At 42.1% G+C, this 21,455-nt stretch overlaps 1 protein-coding gene, 1 long non-coding RNA gene and 1 other non-coding gene across 7 annotated transcripts in view; 1 reads left to right on the top strand and 2 right to left on the bottom strand.

Moving 5' to 3' along the window:
* Positions 1-1,995: 1,995 nt before the first annotated feature.
* Positions 1,996-10,427, bottom strand: LOC131820736 (uncharacterized). Its single transcript, XR_009349757.1, has 2 exons — positions 10,290-10,427; positions 1,996-3,478 (listed from the first exon to the last, which is right to left on the bottom strand). It is a non-coding gene; the product is annotated as an uncharacterized LOC131820736 (long non-coding RNA).
* Positions 8,224-8,326, bottom strand: LOC131822361 (U6 spliceosomal RNA). The gene has a single exon (XR_009350233.1). It is a non-coding gene; the product is annotated as a U6 spliceosomal RNA (small nuclear RNA).
* A 179-nt stretch (positions 10,428-10,606) lies between the features above and the next one.
* Positions 10,607-21,455, top strand: part of PHF8 (PHD finger protein 8) — a 100,259-nt gene continuing 89,410 nt past the window's right edge. For 3 of the 5 annotated variants that reach the window (XM_059156421.1, XM_059156419.1, XM_059156422.1), the window contains exons 1-2: positions 10,712-10,848; positions 11,762-11,951. In XM_059156421.1, the coding sequence (XP_059012404.1) occupies positions 11,854-11,951 (98 nt within the window). In that variant the 5' untranslated portion in view covers positions 10,712-10,848; positions 11,762-11,853. Of the gene's footprint in view, positions 10,849-11,481; positions 11,550-11,761; positions 11,952-21,455 lie in introns of those variants that run through there. The other 2 variants (XM_059156420.1, XM_059156423.1) reach the window with 2 other exon arrangements.

The raw sequence follows: 21,455 nt of genomic DNA, 5'->3' as shown, positions 1-21,455 counted from the left end.
TAGGACATCGGCTGATGATCTTAAGCAGAGCAGTGTGATGAAGTTTTTGAGCCTACATCAGAAAATTTCACCTCTCTTGACTAACCATGAAGTTTTCCTAAGGGGGATGCCGTCCCGTGCCTGGCCCTTTGCCCTGTGGCGCCATCTCTCAAGCTCAGCGCTGTCCACACTGTTGACCAGATCATTCCATCTTGTAGGCAGTTGTGCTGGTGTTGTCGGGTGTTCATTAGAAGCCAGTCATCCCGCCCCCCAACTCTGGGTGTGAAAATCAAAAACATTTTTATATTGCCAGGTGTTCTCTGAGAGGAGAGGGCGAAATTGTCCGCGTAGAGAAGCACTCTGCCCTTTGGTTTCAAGCTCACCCTTTTTTTCTCACCATTTCATGGGACTCGCCTCTAAATTACATCTATCCAAGATACATGGAAGGCTCCGTTTCCACAGATACTGATATTAGAGCCTTCCATTTAAGCTCCTGTGGATTTTCTTCTTTTGCTGATAAGATGCAAATCTCTTGCTGGCCCTTCAACCACCTTCTGAGAATCTTGTCCAGCCCCATCCCATTTGCCTGACTGGCCTCTCCTTAGTTCAAATGGGCTCACCTCTCTCACATCTATGCCCACTATTCGTGGGCATAGTTCATTATGTGGTGGTCATATAAAGGCTTGGACAAGGGGGGGCATTGGATCACCATGATATGACAAACACTATTCTGTGTTAGGAACTCTCAAGGTCTTTTATGATTTACTGGGGATGACTCTAGACCCTTCAGTTGTTTGAGATTTTTTTTAAAAATGACCTTGAACATAATGATCTCTGGTTAACAAGTTAAAAAAAATTAACTCTTCATACAAATCACTTTTGTGAAAGTCTGAATCGAATTTTAAATATAAATTTATACAATGGCATCTGGTGTTTCCTCTGACATTTCATGTAACTTGTGGAGGTGTACTATAGACTGAATTCCTGTGTCCCCCTCCCCAGCTTTATGTATCAAAATCCTAATCCCCCATGTGATAGTATTAAGAGATGGTGTCTTCAGTAAATGATTAGGCCTTGAGGGCAGAGCCCTCATGACTGGGATTAGTGCCCTTATGAAAGAGACCCCAAAGAGCTCCTTCACCCCATCCACCACACAGCAAGGAGATAGCCATGGGTATTTCTCACCCAACACTGAATCTGCCAAACCCTTGTTCTTGGACTTCCCAGCCTCCAGAAATAAAATTTTGCTAGACCAGCTTAAAGAGACTAAGAGAGGCTCATATAAGAAATGGAAAATGGCTTCACAATTTATTTATAACTCAAAATACCTGTTTATGTATTTTAGCACTGTATCTTCAGTTACAAGGAAAACACTTTTAAACTGTCTTCCTGATTAATAATCAGTGCACCGGAAGCTTTAATCAAATGTGTCTAATGTGATGATCTTTAAATTTCCATTTTTATGTGTTGTTATTTGTTGCAGTGTTGCAGCAGTTTTGAAAACCAGAGATTCTAAATTCTTCAAAGAATTGTAACTCCCGATGTACTTTACTGCAATGGTCATGGATACACTTTTATTTTGTTACCATTTACTGACAAAGTTTTCTACCCCAGCACCGGCAGTTCCTGTCCTAGGGCTCAAGCCAGAGTTAACATTTGTGCAGACGCTGCAAGGACAGGCTCTGGGCATAGAAGGGCAAGATTGCCTCTCACACCGGGCCCCATCACTGCCTCTAGGCAGAAGCCATCCCCTCTCTCAGGGCTCTAGCCACCCCACCACCACTTCTATTTTTTACTGCTGCTGCACCATTGTCACTGGCCCACTGTCTCCCCTCTGGGCTGCATGGCACCCCAGGCTCCCCCAGATGCACTGGTGCACACCAGGTGGATTGACCACCTGCTCAGCATATATATAACCTACCATGCACATTGTGATCCAGTGTATCTCTACCACTTACGTGTACACTCCATAGTCACATTGGACTATAATTATAAAACACAAGTCCAAAGACAAAATTATTTTTTAAGGATTTTATTTATTTATTTGACAGAGAAAGAGGCAGAGAGAGAGGGAACACAAGTGGGGGGGGGAGTGGGAGAGGGAAGGGTCCCCGTTGAACAGGGAGCCCAATGTGGGGCTTGATCCCAGGACCCTGGGATCATGACCTGAGCCAAAGGCAGGTGCTTAACAACTGAGCAGCCACCCTGGAACCTTTCAATGACAAAATTATTAAAAATGTCAAGACAGCAACCCCACAGGTGGCACATTCTTAAACAAGCCTGGAGGAGTGGGTTTGTGTCCTCAACCTAGTAGTTTGGCACCTGAGGGACCATTCTGCTAGTTTTTATCCCAAGTGAGTATAAACCCTCTTTTGGTTTCTGTGATTCAGATTATGTGAAGAATGGTTGAAAACCTCCCCCCGATCTGAGAAACACCAGTTGTTTTTATTTTTTTATTAACATATAATGAATTATTAGCCCCAGGGGTACAGGTCTATGAATCGCCAGGTTTACACACTTTACAGCACTCACCACACCAGTTGTTTTTAAATACAACTAGTGGAGTAATGGAGTGGCGAAGGGCCTAGACTCTGGACCTGTATCACCAGGAACTTCATCTTGGCCACGGACTAGCTATATGACCTTGAGCAAGTGATAAAGTCTCTATTCAGGCATACCTTGTTTTATTGTACTTTGCTTTATTGAGCTTTGCATATAGTAGGGTTTTGTTTTTTGTGTTTTTTTTTTTTTCACAAATTGAAGGTTTGTGACAGCCTTGCATCAGCAAATCTATTTGTGCCTTTTTCCCGATGTCATTTGTATCTCTGTGTCACATTTTGGTAATTCTTATAATACGTCAAACTTTTTCATATCATTATTATTATTATTATTATTTGTTATGGTGATCTCTTATTAAGGATCTTTGATGTTACTGTTTGTTGTCATTGTTTTGGGGCACCATGAACTGTGCCACATAAGGCAGGAAATTTATTTGATAAATATTGTGTGTGTTCTGTTTGCTCCACCCTCCAGCCGTTCCCCTTCTCTCTCATTCTCCTCAGGCCTCCCTATTCCCTGAGACACAATATTGAAATTAAGCTAGTTAATAACCCTACAATGTCCTCTAAGTGTTCAAGTGAAGGGAAGAGTTACAGGTCTTCAAGAGCTAAAAATGATTAAACTTAGTGGGGAAGAGATGTTGAATGCCAAGATAGGGCAGAAGCCGGGCCTCTTGCATCAAACAGTCAAATTGTGAATGCAAAAGAAAAGTTTCTGAAGGAAATTAAAATTGCTACTCCAGTGGACACACAAATGGTAAGAAAGTGAAACAGCCTTGGGGCACCAGGGTGGTTCAGTCAGTTAAGCATCTGCCTTTAGCTCAGGTCATGATCTCAGGGTCCTGGAATCAAGCCCCATGTCAGGCTCTCTGCTCGGTGGAGAGTCTGCTTCTTCTCCTTCTCCGTCTGCCTGCCGCTCTCCCTGCTTGTGCTCGTTCTCTCTGTCAAATAAATAAAATATTTATTAAAAAAAATAAAGTGGAACAGGCTTATTGCTGATATGGAGGAAGTTTAGTGGCCTGGATAGAAGAACAGACCAGCTACAACATTCCCTTATGCCAAAGCCTAATTCAGAGCAAGGCCCTAACTCTTCAATTGTGTGAAGGCCAAGAGAGGTGAGGAAGCTGCAGAAGAAAAGTTTGAAGCTAGCTGATGTTGGTTCATGAGGTTTAAGGAAAGAAGTAGTCTCTAAACACAAAGGTGTAAAGTGAAGCAGCAAATGCTGATGTAGAAGCTGCAGCAAGTTATCCAGAAGATCTAGCTAAGGTAATTCATGAAGGTGGCTATGTTCAACAACAAATTTTCAATGTAGACAAAACGGCCTTCGATTGGGAGAAGACGCCATCTAGGACTTTCATAGCTAGAGAAGAGAAGCCAGTCCCTGGCTCCAGGCTGACTCTCATTAGGTGCAAATGCAGGTAGTGACTTTTAGGTGAAGCCAATGCTCATCTACCATTTTGAAAACCCTAGGGCCCTTAATGGGGTTCACGGCTGGCTCAGTCGATAGAGCACGTGACTCTTGATCTCAGGGTCATGAGTCTAAGTCCCACATTGGACACAGAGTTTATTTTTTCCCATTTTATTTTATTTTATTTTATTTTATTTCTTTTCAGTGTTCTAGCATTCATTGTTTATGCACCACACCCAGTGCTGCATGCAATATGTGCCCTCCATAATACCCACTACCAGGCTCATCCAACCCCTTTCCCTCCTCCCCTCCAAAACCCTCAGTTTGTTTCTCAGAGTCCACAGTCTCTCATGGCTTGAGATTTTATTTGTTTATTTGACAGACAGAGATCACAAGTAGGCAGAGAGGCAGGTGGCGGGGGTGGGTGGGTAGGCTCCCTGCTGAGCAGAAAGCCCGATGCAGGGCTCGATCTCAGGACCCAGAGACCATGACCTGAGCCGAAGGCAGAGGCTCAACCCACTGAGCCACACAGACGCCCCCAGAATTTAAAAAAAAAAAAAAAAGAATTCTGCTAAATTACTCTGCCTGTGCTCTATAAATGGAACAAAGCCTGGATGACAATACATCTGTTTATGTGGCTTACTGAGTATTTTAAGCCCACTATGGAAACCTACTGCTCAAAGAAAAGACTCCTTTCCCAAGGACAATGTACCCAGTCACCCAACATTTCTGATAGAGATGTATGTACAATGAGGTTAATGTTGTTTTCATGCTTGCTATGCAACATCCATTCTCTAGCCCATGAATCAAGGAGTAATTTTAACTTTCATGTCATTACTGAATAAATACCTTTCCTAACAGTATTGCTGCCATAGTGATTTCTTTGATGAACCTAAGCAATGTAAATGGAAAACCTTCCAGAAAGGATTCACCATTCTAGATGCCATTAAGAACATTCATGATTCATTGAAAGAAGTCAACATATCAACATTAACAAGAGTTAAGAAGTTGATTCCAAGCAGAGTTTTCCCTCTCAGAACCCTGATTTCCCGCTTCAGCCAAAGAAAAGGTGATTGTTTCATAGCCTTGTGCCTGCAACTAGGACCCTGCAATGGTCATCAGATCCATGGGGGATTTCAGACACACTGAAGGAGAAAGGGGGGACTCATCTGCACAGCTCCAGACAGTTCTTCACCCCTCTCCCTCCATTCATTGCCACTAAGAAGTTGCTGATCAACCCTGTGGCCCAGGAGCAGTGCAGAGCAGACAACCAGACCTGCATGGCCCCTTCCCTTCACAAGCTTGGAGAAAGGCAGGATGCCTGCCACCTGAGCCCTCTCCACCAAGGGTTTCATTCTTCCTCTGAGGCTCTGATGGGGGTGGGTGCCCTCTGCCAGGCCCAGCACATGATTGGAAGAATGAATTAAACGCCCAGTTCTTACTGTTAAGTTTTGCTATGCAATCACAGCTGCCATGATAGATATTTTTTTTAAAAAAGATTTTTTCTTTATTTATCTGACAGAGATCACAAGTAGGCAGAGAGGCAGGCAGAGAGAGAGGAGGAAGCAGGCTCCCTGCAGAGCAGAAAGCCCGATGTGGGGCTCGATCCCAGGACCCTGGGATCATGACCTGAGCCGAAGGCAGAGGCCTTAACCCACTGAGCCACCCAGGTGCCCCATGATAGATATTTTTTAATCAGTGCTTGGTTGGTTTTAAATAAAATGCACTCTATTTCTTAAAAAAAAAAAAAAAAAAAAAGGTCATGGGTGACTTTTGACTTTGAGGTGTTCAAGATTTCAGTGGAGGAAGTATTTGCAGGGTTTGAGGGATTGACTCCACTTTTGAAAGAAGTTCTACTATGGATAAAATGCTATCAAATGGCTCTACATGCTATAGAGAAATAATTTTCTCTATAAAGGAAGAGTAAATCGATGTGGCAAACTTCATTGTTCTTATTTTAAGAGATTGCCACAGCCGCCCCAGCCTTCAGCATCTATCGTCCTGATCAGCCAGCAGCCATCAACACTGAGGCCAAACCCTGCACCACCAAATAGATTACAACTCACTGAAAGGTCAGATGATTGTTAGCACTTTTTTAGCAATGGAGCTTGAACTCAAGGCCTCAAGATCAAGAGTCATGTGCTCAATGGCCTGAGCCAGCCAGGTGCCCCAACAATAAAGTATTTTTAAATTGAGGTATCTATGTTGGTTTTTTAGACAAAATTTTGTTGCACACTGAATAGGCTAGTATAGTGTAAACATAACTTTTATATGCACTGGGAAACCAAAAAGTTCATTTAACCCACTTTATCATGATATTCACTTTATTGCAGTGTTCAGGAACTGAACCCACCATATCTTTAAGACATGCCTGTATTCCTTATACTTAAAATAGGGGTAGTACCTGTCCCTACTTTACAGGGTTGCTCTAAGGATTGAGTGAGTTAATGCATGCATATAAGGAGCCTAGAACAGTGCTCAGCACATCGAAAGTCCTCAGATAATGCTACTTGTCATTACTTTTGTTTTCACTGTCCTTGTACTTCTCAGTCTGTTTTGGAGCAAGCCTATTCTTCCTCATGTAATTTTTCCATTTCCCTCTCTTTCTCCTGTAATTTATAGTCCACTTTAGCCCTTATCATTTTTCATCTAACCAGTTAAATGTACATAACATATGCAGAGAGATGAATTGGAAAAGAGGCCACTGAGGTTCCCCCTAAGGAAGTAGACAGGGACTAAGTGGTGGGCAGGGGGTATCTTCAGCCTGTTTGAATGTTTACAATGGGAATGCATTTACTATTGTTTCTGCAATTAAAACGAAATGTTTATAACTGCTAAGTGGAGGTGGGGTAGAGGAGGAAAGACTCCAGGGCAGCCTCCTTCTATGGCAGCCAGTTCACATCATGCACTGATGCTATGAGGGATACAACCAGACAACACATTTCCAGGACTGCAGCCAGCTGCCCCCTATCCATGGCAGTGCCAAGAGTTCATTTGTCCGCAAAATATGCCTCAGATTCACCTCTCTGCTGGCTTTGCCTTTCCCATTAGCCTTTAGCATGCCCACCCTGCCGCCCAAGGACACCAGGGAGGAACTCTGGGGGATGAGTACTACTGTACCTGGGTCAGATGCCACCTCCTGTGAAGGCCTTCCTGACATACCAAGTGAACATGTTTGAATTAACTGTGGCTCTTTGTTCTCACACATGTTGTTGATACCTGCCTAGGCAGCACTTAGAGTTTGACTTTTTTCGGCCTTGTGTTGTTCATCGAACTTTGACTCTCTCATTAAACTGTTTACTTGGTAAGGGTAAATACAGGGTCTATTATTCATGGCTGGAGACCCCACCCCAGTCACCACCTGTACCTGGCTCAGTCCATCATAAATGCTCAGGAAGTGTTTTATTGAAAGGGTACCCTGAACTGCCCCCCTTCCCCACACCACATTAGGACTTTTGCATTTTATTCCTTCTGCCCTGTCCCTGGCCACTTCATATTATTCAGATCTCAGATTACACACTGCCTTCTCCAAGCACCCTTCCTTGAGTACCCTATCTAAAAACAGACTAACTTCTACCCGAATCCTTCTCTATCTCATAACTTGTTTTATTTCCCTCAAAGCACTCACTGCAATCTGAAATTCTCATGTTTGACTCACTTTATTGTCTGTTTCCCTAGCTGGGATGTGAATCACAGGAGGGCAGGGACCTTGTCTTTTTGTGTTTGCCTTGAGTCCCCAGTGCTTAGGACAGTGACTGGTATATAGCACGTGCTGAATAAATATATGAATGAAACTCTATTTGTTTGGTTATTGACTGATCCCCGAGTAGAATGTCAGCTCCATGGAGGCCAGGATCTTTTCTGGGTTATCACTACATCCTCAGCACCTAGCATGGTGCCTGGTGCATAATAAATGCTCAAGAATTTCTGGGTCAGTGAATTAATGTCTCACACACACTTTAACATAACATGCTCCAAACTGAACTTAGTTTCTTCTCCACCAAACCTGCTTTTCATTCTGTGCACTCTAGTTCAGTCAATGGCATCATTATCCACTTCTGACACCCAACCCAGAAATGAACTCACACTCCTTTCACTCCCTCATATACTAGTTTCAATTAGTCTCCAAGCCCTGCCTATTCAACCTCCAAAATATTCCACTTATCAAATCCTTTTCTACCTGTGTGGCAGCTATCTTGATCCAGTCCTAATCTTTTTTTTTTTTTTTCATTACTAATGCAACAGCCTCCTCCCTCCTATCTCCCTTCATTTTTCTTTTTTATTGTGGAAGACTTCATAACATTACATGGCATCCTTGGGCAGGGGCCATGTTAATCTTCTTTGTGTCTTTCCAATTTTATTATGGCCAAAATGAGTCCATCCTGTCTCCTTGTGAAGCTAAGAAGGCTTTACCTGTGGGATCTATCACTTGCCATATGGTCATGTTGTCATATGTTTTTATAAAGTTTGCAAACTATATTTAAAGCACAATTGGTTAAAACTGCTTTCCTCTTCCACTGGTTTCCTCCTAGTCACACTTTCTCTTGTATTAGGTGGTGTTGGAGCTGCCTGACATTTTTGAGAACCAGCTAAGTGAAAGCTGATTTAGGAGTTACATTTAGTTTGGGTTTGGTGAGACATTGTATCTCTTCGATTTATAATTATTACCCAGGTGTAGTAATAGCTTCTAGAAATACTCTGTCCACCTTTGAGCCTAATTTTGTATTCATGACTCTGTTTCTTAAACTCCTACCTCATAAACTGTTTAAGTTTCAGGTCCCACTAAACCTCGATTTTTCCCTGGCTAAGACACAAATGTGACTCAGTTGCCCTCGCTCAAACACTTTCAGTGGTTTGTTATTGCTTACAGGGTAAAATCTAATACTTAATTTCTCTTTGTAAACATTTTCTCATGTGCTTCTGTGCATTTGTACATGTTGATTCTTTTATCTACCATGCTCGTGCTTGTTAATTTATTGGACCTACAGATCTCCCTGACGCCTTCCTTGACAGCAATAAGCAACTTCTGATGCACTTTCATGATTTTATTTTGTACCTTGCAAGAGGTACCTGTGTGCTTAGTGGACCTTGTAATATAATTGTTGACTTGCAAGCTTGTCTCCTGCCTCTGCTGGCAATTTTCCCACTGCAGGGTCCCTCTTCAACATTGTATCCCCAGGACCTAAGCCACCACTACTTAGAAAATTGGTGTGCACACATATAATTTCTTGTTTAAAGTGGTGAGAACCTTTAGAAAAATGAAATAGTAAGAGGATTCCTAGAGAATATTCTAGAATGTCAGGAAACACCAGCGCCATCTTAGAGCATGTGTGTGGAGCTCCATTCTTTCAACCCCTTCTCCCACCCAACCCTCAGGCTGTAGTCAGAAAATCTTGGGACTTGTGCATGAAAATCCTACACTGTATCTGAAGCAAACTGAACTGAAACAGTGGAGTCAAAGAAAAAAGAGTTCAGAGGGCGCTGGGAAGTAGACAGAAGCTTCATGAAGGAACTAGGATTGAGGGACCAATTGAGGGACCAATGACAGAACTCGGGGATAGTAGAGGGTGCAAAGTTCAACTTCTCGGCTCTGAAATTCAAGCCACGTGTCTTCCCTAAGCCCATGTGGTCACTTGAGAATAATAAAAAAGAGCTTCCCTTACAGGGTGAAGAATAAACGCTTCGGAGACGGTGCAAAACAGCCTAGCCACTGAATGTGCTCGAAGACCAGAAGCTGTTGTGCGTACTACACCCCTTCCCTGGCCCAAGCCCGCCCCCACCGTCACCCATTAGTTTTGCCAGTTTGCAGTCACTGAGTTCACCTCCCCTAATAGGACGAGAAGGGTGGGGATGGGGAGGGGAGGGAGGTAGGGAAGGAAGGAGTGGAGGCGGAGGAGGAGTGTGAGTTAGTATGTATGTGTTGGCGCCGGGGGTGCTTAACTCCCCGTTTACCCCGAGGAGGAGGAAAACTGGGAAGGTTCTGGCCCCACTCAAAATGGAGCCAAGCGACTGCCTCGCCTAAGATGGTGGCTTAAGGTCCTCAGTCTCGATTGGTTACCTAGAAGAAACGAACAGGACCAAAGGTAGTCGAATCCCGTCCCCTTTTCTCAAGGTGGCGCCCCGCCTCTGCTGGCGTCACGCGGGAGCCACTAGCTTCCCTTCCCCGCCTCTGCCGCGGTTACCTCCTGTGCCCAGCCCTCATAAGATGGCGGTCGGGTAGCTTCCCCGCGGCGCCGCCGCCACTCTCAATATGGTAGCTGTTTATCCCATATTTCTCCTCCCCATTTCGTTTCAACTTCCTCCTTGTTTTGAATAAACTTTATTGACTACTTCGAATCGCCTACCATTGCCACTGGGCTGCTCCCGGCGACTTTTCAGGCAGTTTTCTCTCCGACCTGGCCGCAGGCGCAGCTAATTCCTGGTTGGCTTCCTCGCGGCGATCTCCTGCTGGCCCAGCGACGACGCCGTTTGCTTGTTCACCCGGCGGCCACCGGCTAGGCCTGAACCGCGGGCTCCAGTAGGCCCTAACGCCGGGCCCGGAGCAAAACCGTGGGGGGAAAGCTGCCCTGAAGCACTACCCGGCGCCCGGGGCCGCGAGACCCAGCGGGTGGTTCTGCGGGAAGGCTAGCAAGGTTCGCAGCGTTGCCGTGACGATCCCAGAATTCGGCGCGCGCAGCCGGTGGGGCCGGAACTGCTGGCCGATCCTCCGCTCAGCTAGGCGCCCAGGCGCTCCAGAGCGAGCCCGGCTCCCGGCGCGTCGCTGGAACTGAACTTCGCGAGTGTGAGCAATCCCTGCAGCTTTGCAGATGAGGAGGTCTCTGTAGGGCTTGGGACGAAAGACATTCTTGTCAGATTTGGGGCGTGAGGAGGTTCCTGTCATTTTGGGAGGCGTGAGGCGATCTCGTAAGTTTCGGGGGCTGCAAAAAGATCCTGTCAATCTTGGGATTTGTGAGATCTCTGTCAGTTTTGGGGGACAAGGGAGTCCTCGTCACTTTGAGGGGACTGTGAGGAAATGCCTTCCTGTTTCTGATCGTTGGCGGGGGGAATCCTTGCTTAGTTGCAAGAGTGTGAAGAAATTCTAGTCAGTTTCAGGGGTTTAAAGAGATCCTTTTTAGTTTTGGGGGTGCAACGGGAACCCTTTCGTCTTTGAAGTAGGGGACGATCGGATCAGTTCTGAGATTTCTTTCATTTGTTGGGGTGATGATACTCCTGACTGGTTGGGGATGGAATGATTTTGAGAGTGAAGGAGAAGACCATTTAAACTCTCAGCATAACCCAGAACTGTGATTTGAGTTGGGCGCCTAGTCTTGTTTGCCTTGTTCTTGAAGGCATCAAGGTAATTGTCGAGTAATCTGAGCCAACTTTCAGGGATCCCTCATCTCTCTCTAGTTGCCCCTATGTTGGGGGGTTGAGAGAAGGGGCTTTTTCTGATGTACCCCAGCGTATTTCTATAGGCTCTCGTTTGCGTCATAATAGAGCCCTAGGAAGAAAAAGGTTGTGAGCAAGGAGAGGGTACAGTGAGGGATCAAAGAAGCTTCCTGAAGGCGTCAGATATTTCCCTGAAACCCGGAAAGAAGTTATCACGACTCTGGGGGCCGAAGGAGGTAGGGAAAAACAAAAAAAATCCTCGACCGTCAAACGCCGTCCTTTATTTGTTAAGGAAATTCTGGAGGCCGGTGGACTTTTCTCTGATTGCCCCCTACAGCCACACCAGCTGTGTTGCATCCCAGCCGCACTAACTGCCCATTCGTGAACTGAGGGGTTGGTACACTGGGGGACCTGATTCACTAGGTTAAAAAGTGTTGTTTGTGCCCAGCCATCGTCCAGAAAGGACGCGTGCTGCTGCCTGCTGCTTCTCTTGACGCTACGAACCTGGCCCGCCGCAGAGCGCTCCAAGGCGGGGCGAAGATGGCCTCGGTGCCAGTGTATTGCCTCTGCCGGCTGCCTTATGATGTGACCCGCTTCATGATCGAGTGTGACATGTGCCAGGACTGGTTTCATGGCAGGTAAGGAGGGCAGGCCATGCTGGGCAGGTGCTCATTTGCTCGCTCCTTTCTCAACCCTGTTTTAGGTTCTCGCTCAGAAAACAACCCGCACCCCGCGCCCCTCCCCCCACGCCAGTGAAGAATTACCTCCAACCCACCTCCCAGACCCAGGTTCTCTCATCCCTTCTTGCAGACCAGGACCTAGCTGACATCGGCTTTTGGTGTCTCCCTTTTTTCTCTTTTCCCTTATATGTTTCTTCTTTGCCCCCTTTTGACTTTATCTAATTTGCAAAATATTTTTTGAGCCACAGTGTATCATTTTTGTACCCTGGCAGTTGTGTTTTGCCTTAGACTCAGGCTTTGTAGGATACAGTACTATATTCTTGAGATAACTGAATCCAACAAACATGGGTTTGAGTTGTGGCTTTGCAACTTAATATCAGTGTGTCCTTGGGTAAGTTGCTTTGCCTCTCTGAGCCCCATTGTCTTTGCCTATAAAATATATCTAATCTATCTAATACATCTGTTCTGATTATTTAAAGTATTTTGCATGCACTCAGTGAGTGGAGGCAGAAATACAATAGGATTTCTGTTTCTTCAGTATTTATCTGCAGAACCATCCAACTGAATTGAATTAAGCAGAAGAGATATTGGGTAAAACAGCAGGAATAAAGCCACTAATGAATTTCCTCGTTAACCATGTGTGCTCATAAGCACCTGTCACCCAGGATACCAGAGAGGTTAGTGTGTGGGAAAAAACTGATGTTATCCCATAATTGGGACTTAAATTCCAGTTATGGAAAGAAAACCATGAGAGGAGTTTTTGCACTGGAGTACAACAGAACAGTATATGGTGCCTCCTGTTGCATGTTAGATTCTAGTTTTCCGTTGTCACTAGTCCCTTACAAATGAGTTTCCGTTGTTTCACCCAAGACCAGACTGAAGGTGCTGATGATACTGCTAAAATTCTGTTCTCAGCAGGGATTGCCCCTTGCAGGGCATTCATGTTCATGTTCACCTGATCTTTATTGAGTATTTCTGTGTGCCAGGTGTGGAGTTCTTTTTTTTTTTTTTAAGAGATTTTATTTATGTACTTGAGAGAGAGAGAGAGAGAGTCAGAGGGAGAAGCAGACTCCCTGCTGATCAGGGAGCCCAATGTGGGACTCGATCCTGGGACTCTAGGATCATGACCTGAGCCAAAGGCAGTCACTTAACCAACTGAGCCACCCAGGCACCCCAGGTGTGGAGTTCTGTTTGCTGCTTCATGTTGTTTGATTTAAGAGAGGACAGACCTACAGGGTGGGGCATTTTCCTTTCCTCTGGAAATTAGCAGGTTTAAGATGATTTTCAGGATTCCTGGTATCTTTGCTACTGCTGATCAAGTCACTCTGTTTAAAATTATTTTGGTGGTTCCCCTATAGAATGAAATTCAGTCTCCTTTGTGTGACAGACAAGACCTTTTGTGATCTACTTGTTCAGTCTCATTTCTCGCCACTCCTCCTCCTGGTTCTTCTTTATGTCCCAGCAAGACTGAACTACTTAGAGTTCTGGGAGAATTTTATACTCCTTTATGCCTCTTCTTTGTGTGTGCTATTCCTACTAATGTCCTCTCTTTTACAACTCATAGCATATACCTCCTCTGTAAAAGGCTTGCATCCTCTTGGTTCCTATTGCACTTTGTGTACATCCTTACCGAAAGTAATTATTTCATCATCTCATAGTTATAAATCCATCTGTGTTATTCATTAGCCAGAGCTACTTGAGGGCAGATATGTCATCTTTTCAGTTTTGCTATCCGTAGAACCTAGCTCAGTGCTAAACATTTCATAGATTGAGTGCATGTTTGAATGAATAAATGAATGAATGAATGTGTCTTCTTAAAAAAAGCTATTGTCTGTGGCCTTTGCTTTGGTTTATGTGAAAAGTGTGTAGGTTCAAACTTGGGAAGAAATTGCTTCCTGCCTACAATGTAGAGACCCTAACTGCACAGTTTAGGAACAGAAAACTGGACCAAATGCTCTCTCATATGCCAGTCCCCATGACAGGGACTTTGCATAAATTATTTCAATCCACACCCAATCCTGGAAGTTAGATTTTTCTTTTTTAAATAATATTTTAAGTTTTTTCCTGACTGCAGATGTGAGACATACTCATTGTAGAAAAGAAAAATTATAAAGAAGGAAATGAAAATCATCTATGAATCTGCTATCCTTCATAATCCACTGTTAAATGTTTTGTTGCATTAACTCCTGTCTTTTGACTTAGAATATGAAACTGCATTTTTATAAAATAGGATTGTATTATAAATACCATTTTGTAGCCTGATTTGTATTCTTACTGAACATTATAATGTGTGTATTTTACCAGGTCGTCAAATATTCTTCTAAACTTCATTTCTGATATCCCAGCATATATGTGTGTCATCAGTTACTTGGTCATTTCCTCTGTAGTTGGATACTTCTTTTTTTAAAGATTTTATTTATTTATTTGACAGACAGAGATCACAAGTAGGCAGAGAGTCAGGTAGAGAGAGAGGAGGAAGCAGGCTCCCTGCTGAGCAGAGAGCCCGATGCGATGCGGGGCTCAATCCCAGGACCCTGGGATCATGACCTGAGCTGAAGGCAGAGGCTTTAACCCACTGAGCCACCTAGGTGCCCCTGTGGTTGGATACTTAACATTAGTTCTACTTTTTTATAATGAAATATTGTGATATGAGGGAAACTTGGAGGATTCTGGAAATGTTTTTCATTTTGATACAGGGTTCCGGTTAAAACAAAAAGAAAAACTTATGGTGAATACTGTTGCACATTAGAGACTTGACATTTATAATGAATGCCACGGAGTTCTTTAAGAATTCCAAATTTACAAATATGGAAATGGGTTTACGGGCTATGCTCCTCCTTAATCACATTTCTATGGTAAGTCCTGTGTTTCTGTAAACACCCCAACACAGGCAAATTGCCTTAATTTCTTTTTTCTATGAAAGAGGCCAAATTTTTGTGTCATCATGCTTCTGTCTCTGGGCTAGCAGAAAACAGGGAAGCCAGCTGAGAATAAGGTCCTTGGGTCGCTCTTGCTTACTCAGTGCATTGTGTACATGCACATGCACGCACACATGCCAGGCTCACAGTGCTCCATATACAATTGTACTTAAGCACAATTGAAAATGACTCGATATTGTGGACTTTTCATGATTGCTCACAATAGTTAAGCCCACAAATGCCTGTAGGTGATATAAATCTGTCCACATTTCTGATGACTTCCAGAGGCTAGATTTCTTCAAGTCTGGTTGGGGAATAGTAATGCCAAGTTACTTCCTGGAAAGGTTATAACAAAGAAGGTGACCATTCTATTTTGCTGGTGAGAATCTATAATTCATGGAATTACTTTCTAAAGTCTGGATTTGAACTTAGAATTACCTGGCTCCAGAGCCCAGGTTCTCAAAAGTGGAAAAAACTTGGTATTAGCTTTATTTCTCCTACTATAAAGGGTGGGGTTTTTGCAAGTCACTTTGATTTGTAGAGCAGTGGTTCTCCCAACTTTAATGTGCATCAGAATCACGTGGGAGACCTGTTAAAAGACAAGGTAGGTAGGCCCCACTTACAGGGTTTCTGATTTAGTAGGTGAGTGGGGACCACCCTCAGAATCCCTGATTTATAGCATTATTCTGTCTCAGTTCTTCCCCTTTTCTGCAGAGTGTGACAGCTTCTGATGTTGAGAGAATGGGCAAACTAACATACCCTTATCATATAGTGTTCTCAAAGTGTGGTTCATTAACGAAATTTGTTAAAAATGTGAATTCTTGGGCTGGGACCCAGCAATTTCTAACAAAAAGGAAGAATCTGATGCACCTTAACTTTCAAGAATCATTGTCGTACACTGGCGGAGAGTTAGTTGGTGAGCATTTATTGATGTCTGGGGCTTTGGCAAAACATCACCCCTTTGCAGTGTTCCTGTCTACAAAGGAAGTATTGGTTGGCACAGCCTCCAGGGGTGGTTTTTTTTTTTTTTTTTTTTTTTTTTTTTCCTGGAGGAAATGGCACTAGCTTCAGAACTGGGTTCGAGTTCTGACTCTTCTAATCAAAGGATTTCATCTCTGTGAAGCCTAGTTTCCCCAAGAGTGGTTGTGATTTAAATAAAATGATAATGAAAAAACAATAATGGCCTTTGTTTACCAAGTACTAACAAATGTGTCAGCCACTATGCTAAATACTTTGCCTAATTAACTTGGTTTAATCTTTTAAAAATTTAATCATTTAAAAATTATGGATTATATTTATTTAATAGTTTTAGGACTATTAAAGTTATCTATTTAATATTGGGTACGTTGTGGTAGTTTGTGCTTGCCAAGGAACTGATACATTTCATCTCAGTTGTCAAATGTAAGTGTGTAGAATTGTTGACAGTATTCCCACAGGCTAGCTTTGTGGTGATACTTCATTCCTGATACTGAAAATTTGCATCTCTTTTTTTCTTTCTCAGACTTGATAGACATTTGTCAGTTTTGTTGATCTTTTCAAAGAACAAGCTTTTTGTTTCATTGGTATTCTCTATTGTCTTACTGTTTTCAATGTCATTGATTTTATGTCTTTATTATTTCCTTCTGCTTGCTTTGGATTTATTTTGCTCCTCTTTACCTAATTTCTTGAGGTGGGATCTTCAGTTATTGATTTGAGACTTTCCCCATTTTCTACTGTAAGTATTTAGTCTTTCTAATTTCCCTCTTAGTATGGATATAGCTGTGTTCCACAAATTTTGATATTTTCCTTTTCATGTAGTTCAATGTGATTTTTTAAAGATTTATTTATTTATTTGAGAGAGAGGGCAGGGGGCAAAGGGAGAGGAAGAGAATCTTCAAGTACACTCCACGCTAAGCATGGAGCCTGATGTTGGATTCATTCTCATGACTCAGATCATGACCTGAGCTAAAAACCAATAGTCAGATGTTTAACCGACTGAGCCACCCAGGTGCCTCTAGTTCAATGTAATTTTCAATTTCCTTAGAGATTTCATGTTTGACTTATGGATTGCATAGCAGTGTGTTGTTTAGTTTCCACGCGTTTGTAGATTTTCCTGTTAATTCTGTTACTGATTTCTGTTTTGGTTCCATAGTGCTCAGAGAATATTCTCTGTATAATTTCAGTTTTTTTAAACTTATTGAGGTTTGTTTTATGGCCTGGGATATGCTCCGTCTTGGTAAATGTTCCATGGTCACATGAAAAGAATCCTGCTGTTGCTGGGTTGAGTTTTCTATAAATGTCAGTTTACTCCTGTTGGTTGATGGTGTTGCTGAATTTTTCCTTGTCCTTGCTGATTTTCTATCTAGTTCAGTCAAGTGTTGAGAATGAGGTATTGAAGTGTCCAGTTACAAGTGTCAATTTGTTTCCTTTCAGTTCTATCAGTTTCCTTTCAGTTTGTTTCCTTTCAGTTCAGCTTCATATTTTGCAGCTTTGTTGTTTGATGCATATGCATTGAAGATTGCTATGTCTTGGTGGATTGACCTTGTTATTATGATGTCCTTCTCTGTCTCTGGTAATTTTTTGCATGGAAGTCTACTTTATGTGATATTAATATAGCCACTTTTTTCTTCGGATTAAAGGTTGCATCGTATATCCTTTTTCATCCCTTTACTTTCAGTTTACATCATTGTATATAAAGTGAGTTTTTGTAGCAGATAGCATATAGTTAGTTTAGTATCATTTTTATCCACTCTGCCTCTCTCTTTTAATTGTTATATTTAGACCATTTCTACTTAATGTGGTTATTGATATATTGGGGCTTAAGTCTGTCATTTTGCTTTGTTTTATTTTCTGGTTGTTCCTCTTTTCTCTTTTCTTTATCCTACCATCCTGTGGAATTTTCTAGAATTCCACCTTGACTTATCTGTTGTGTTTTTGAATATATCTCTTTGTATAGCTTTTTTTACTGCTTGCTCTAGGTACTTAACATAATACATACATAACATACCACAATCATCTAGTATTGACATCTTACCAATTTGAGTGAAGAGTATAAACCTTACTACCCTTTAAACTCCTTTATGCTTCCAGGTTTATAATATAATTATCTTGAATATTTTCTCTACCTACATTGAGAAGCACATCAGATAGTGTTACAGTTTTTGTTTCAACTGTCAAAGAGATTTAGAAAACTCAAGAGGGTAAGGAAACTATACTCTATTTACTTTACTCTATATAGTATACTCTATATACTCTATTTACTCTATATTTTTACTCCTTCCCCTTTTCTGGCTTATTTCCTGATTGTCCCAAAGATTCCTTTGTCATCTTCCTTTTTAGAGAGCTTCCTTTGGCCGTTCTTTTAGGATAGGTCTGCTGGCAACAGATACTATTAGTGTTCCTTCATATGAGAATGTCTTGATTTCCCTTGGATTCCTAAAGGTCTTTTTTTTAAAAGATTTTATTTATTTATTTGATAGAGAGTGAGAGCAAGAGAGATCACAGAGGGATAGGGAGAAGCAGACTCACTGCTGAGCTGGGATCCTGCTCTATCCCAGGATGCGGGGCTCCAGGATCATCCCAAAGATAAATCACACTTGATCATGGTAAATGCTTATTTTAATCTACTGCTGAATTCAGTTTGCTAGTATTTTATTGAGAATTTTTTCATCTGTACTGATCAGGGATATTAGTAATATTAGTGTGTACTTTTCTTGTAGTGTCTTTTAGTGTCTTTATTTGGCTTTTGCTTTATTTTATTTGATAATGCTGGCCTACTAAAATGAGTTTGAGAGTCTCCCTTCCTCTTTGATTATTTTTTTTTTTTTTTTTTTTTTTTTTAAGATTTTATTTATTTATTTGGCAGACAGAGATCACAAGTAGGTAGAGAGGCAGGCAGAGAGAAAGGAGGAAGCAGGCTCTCCGGGGAGTAGAGAGCGCGATGTGGGGCTGGATCCCATCACCCTGGGATCATGACCCAACCTGAAGGCAGAGACTTTAAACCACTGAGCCACCCAGGCGCCCCTGCAGAAGCTTTTTTAAAAATATATTTTATTTATTTGAGAGAGAGAGAGAATGAGCACATAAGCAGGGGTGGGAGGGCAGAGGGAGAGACAGACATCTGTCCCAGTCTGGGACAGATGAGCAGGGAGCCCAATCTGGGGCTCAATCCCAGGACCCCAAGATCATCGCCTGACCCAATGGCAGTGCTCAACAGACTGAGCCACCCAAGTGCCCCCGTGTAGAAGATTTTTACTGTGATGTAGCCCCAATAGTTTATTTTTGCTTTTGTTTCCCTTGCCTCAGGAGACATATCTAGAAAGATTAAGTCACTATGGCTAATGTCAAAGAAGTCATTGCCTGGGGCACCTGGAGGGCTCAATCGGTAGAGCATATGATTCACGTTCTTGGAGTCATGAGTTGAAGCCTCACATTGGGCATAGAGTCTACTCAAAAATAAAGTTACTGCTTATAATCCATTTTAAATTTATTTTTGTACGTGATGTAAGAAAGAACTCCAGTTTCATTCTTTTGCATGTTACTGTCTATTTTTCCCAACACTATTTACTAAGGAGACATTCTTTTTCCCATTTGATATTCTCTCCTACTTTGTCACAGATTAAGTGACCATAGTTGTGGGTTCATTTCTGGATTTTCCATTCTGTTCCATTGATCTACATGTCTGTTTTGCCAGTACCATGCTGTTTTGATTACTACAGCTTTGTAATATAACTTGAAGCCTGAAATTGTGATGCCTCCAGCTTTGCTTTTCTTCTTTAACATTGCTTTAGCTATTGGGGGTCTTTTTTGGTTCCACACCAATATTAGAATTGTTTGTTCTAGCTTTGTGAAAAATGCCTTTGGTATTTTGATAGGGATTGCATTAAATATATAGATTCCTTTGGGTAGTATAGACATTTTAACAATATTTGTTCTTCCAATCGATGAGCATGGACTGTCTTTCCATTTCTTGGTGTCATCTTCAATTTCTTTCATCAGTGTTTTCTAGTTTTCAGAGTACAGATCTTTCACCTCTTTGGTTAGGTTTATTCCTAGGTATTTTATAATTTTTGATGCAGTTGTAAATGGGATTGTTTTCTTAATTTCTCCTTCTGCTGCTTCATTATTGATGTACAGAAATCCAACAGACTTATGTACATTGGTTTTGTATCCTGTGACTTTACAGAATTTATCAGTTCTAGCAGTTTTTTAGGGGGGAGTCTTTCAGGTATTCTGTGAATAGTACCAGAACATCTGCCCTTATTAATTGAATGTGTTGTTGTAGGCAATAATTTCTGCCCTTGAGAGTCTGATGGACAGTGCATGGCATACAATCAAAATTCCAAAGTAGTCAGGCCACAATCCTTTCCTTTGAAGTGCTTGCAATTTTGATAAAAATGAAAGACATCTATTGGAAAATACCTGAAACCGTAGAGGGTCAAGTCTTCTTGTGGGTGAATAGAGTTCGAGGATGCTCAGATTGTGTTAGTCCCCAGCGTGAAAGTTCTTGGTCTCTGTGACAAGCAGAATGAGCTTTGGACTAGTGGTCAGAAGCCCTTGGTTCTATTACTGGTTTAGCCATCATTTCTGTGTGATCTTTTTCCCCTGTGAGGATTCAATTTCCATATCTGAGAGAGTTCCAGATGATGGTGCAGCTGGTGCACCAGGAGCGGCGCTTGACCTGTGAGTGGCAGGTGCAGCCTGGGCGGGCCTCTTTGATTATTTTTGAAGAGTTTGAGAAAAATTGTAATTAATTTGCCTTTAAATATTTGGGCAAAATTCCCTGGTGAAGCCACCTGGTCCTGGGCTTTTCTTAACTGGAAGTTTTTTGTTGTTGTTGTTGCTTAGTCGGTCTTTATACTAGTAATTGATCTGTTCACATTTTCTACTTTTTCCTGATTCAGTCTTGGTAGATTCTGTTTTTAAGAATTTATCCATTTCTTATAGGTTGTCCAGGTGTAGAGTTGTTCATAGTTCAATCTGTTTTCTTTCTGTTGTTCAAATTGGGTAATCTCTGTTTATCTTCAGGTTTACTGGTCTTTTTTTTTCCCCTCTGTTGTCTCCATTTCGCTGTTGAGCCCATCCAGTGAATTTTCATTAAAGTTACTACAGCGTTTAGTTCTAAAAGTGCCATTGGTTCTTTTCTTTATCTTCTACTTTGCAGAAAGTCTCCATTTTTTTTTTTTTTTTTGCTGACATTTTCTATCTATTCATTTGTTTCTGGCATGTTTGTAATTGTTCATTGAAACATTTTTATGATTACTCCTTTAAAATCCTTGCCAGATAATTCCAACATCTGTGTCCTCTCAGTGTTGAGATTATTGATTTCCTTTGCTTATTCAAGTTATGATTTTCCTTGTTCTTGATATAATGAGTGCTTATTTTCATGATATCCTGGATATTTTGGTTATTATTAGATTCTGGGTATTATTATATCTTCTGTTTTTGCAGGCCTCTTTAGACACTGCACTTTAGTGGCAGGTGAAGGGGGTGTGACTTAGTTACTGACAGGTGAGAGTAGAAGTCTAGGTCTCTTGGTCTCTGTTGACACCCGCTACTTCAGGTC

Source organism: Mustela lutreola, chromosome X (genome assembly GCF_030435805.1).
Source record: "Mustela lutreola isolate mMusLut2 chromosome X, mMusLut2.pri, whole genome shotgun sequence".
Taxonomy (NCBI): Eukaryota; Metazoa; Chordata; class Mammalia; order Carnivora; family Mustelidae; genus Mustela; species Mustela lutreola.
Note: the sequence above shows the minus strand (reverse complement) of the source record. Positions and strands in the feature narration are given on the sequence as shown.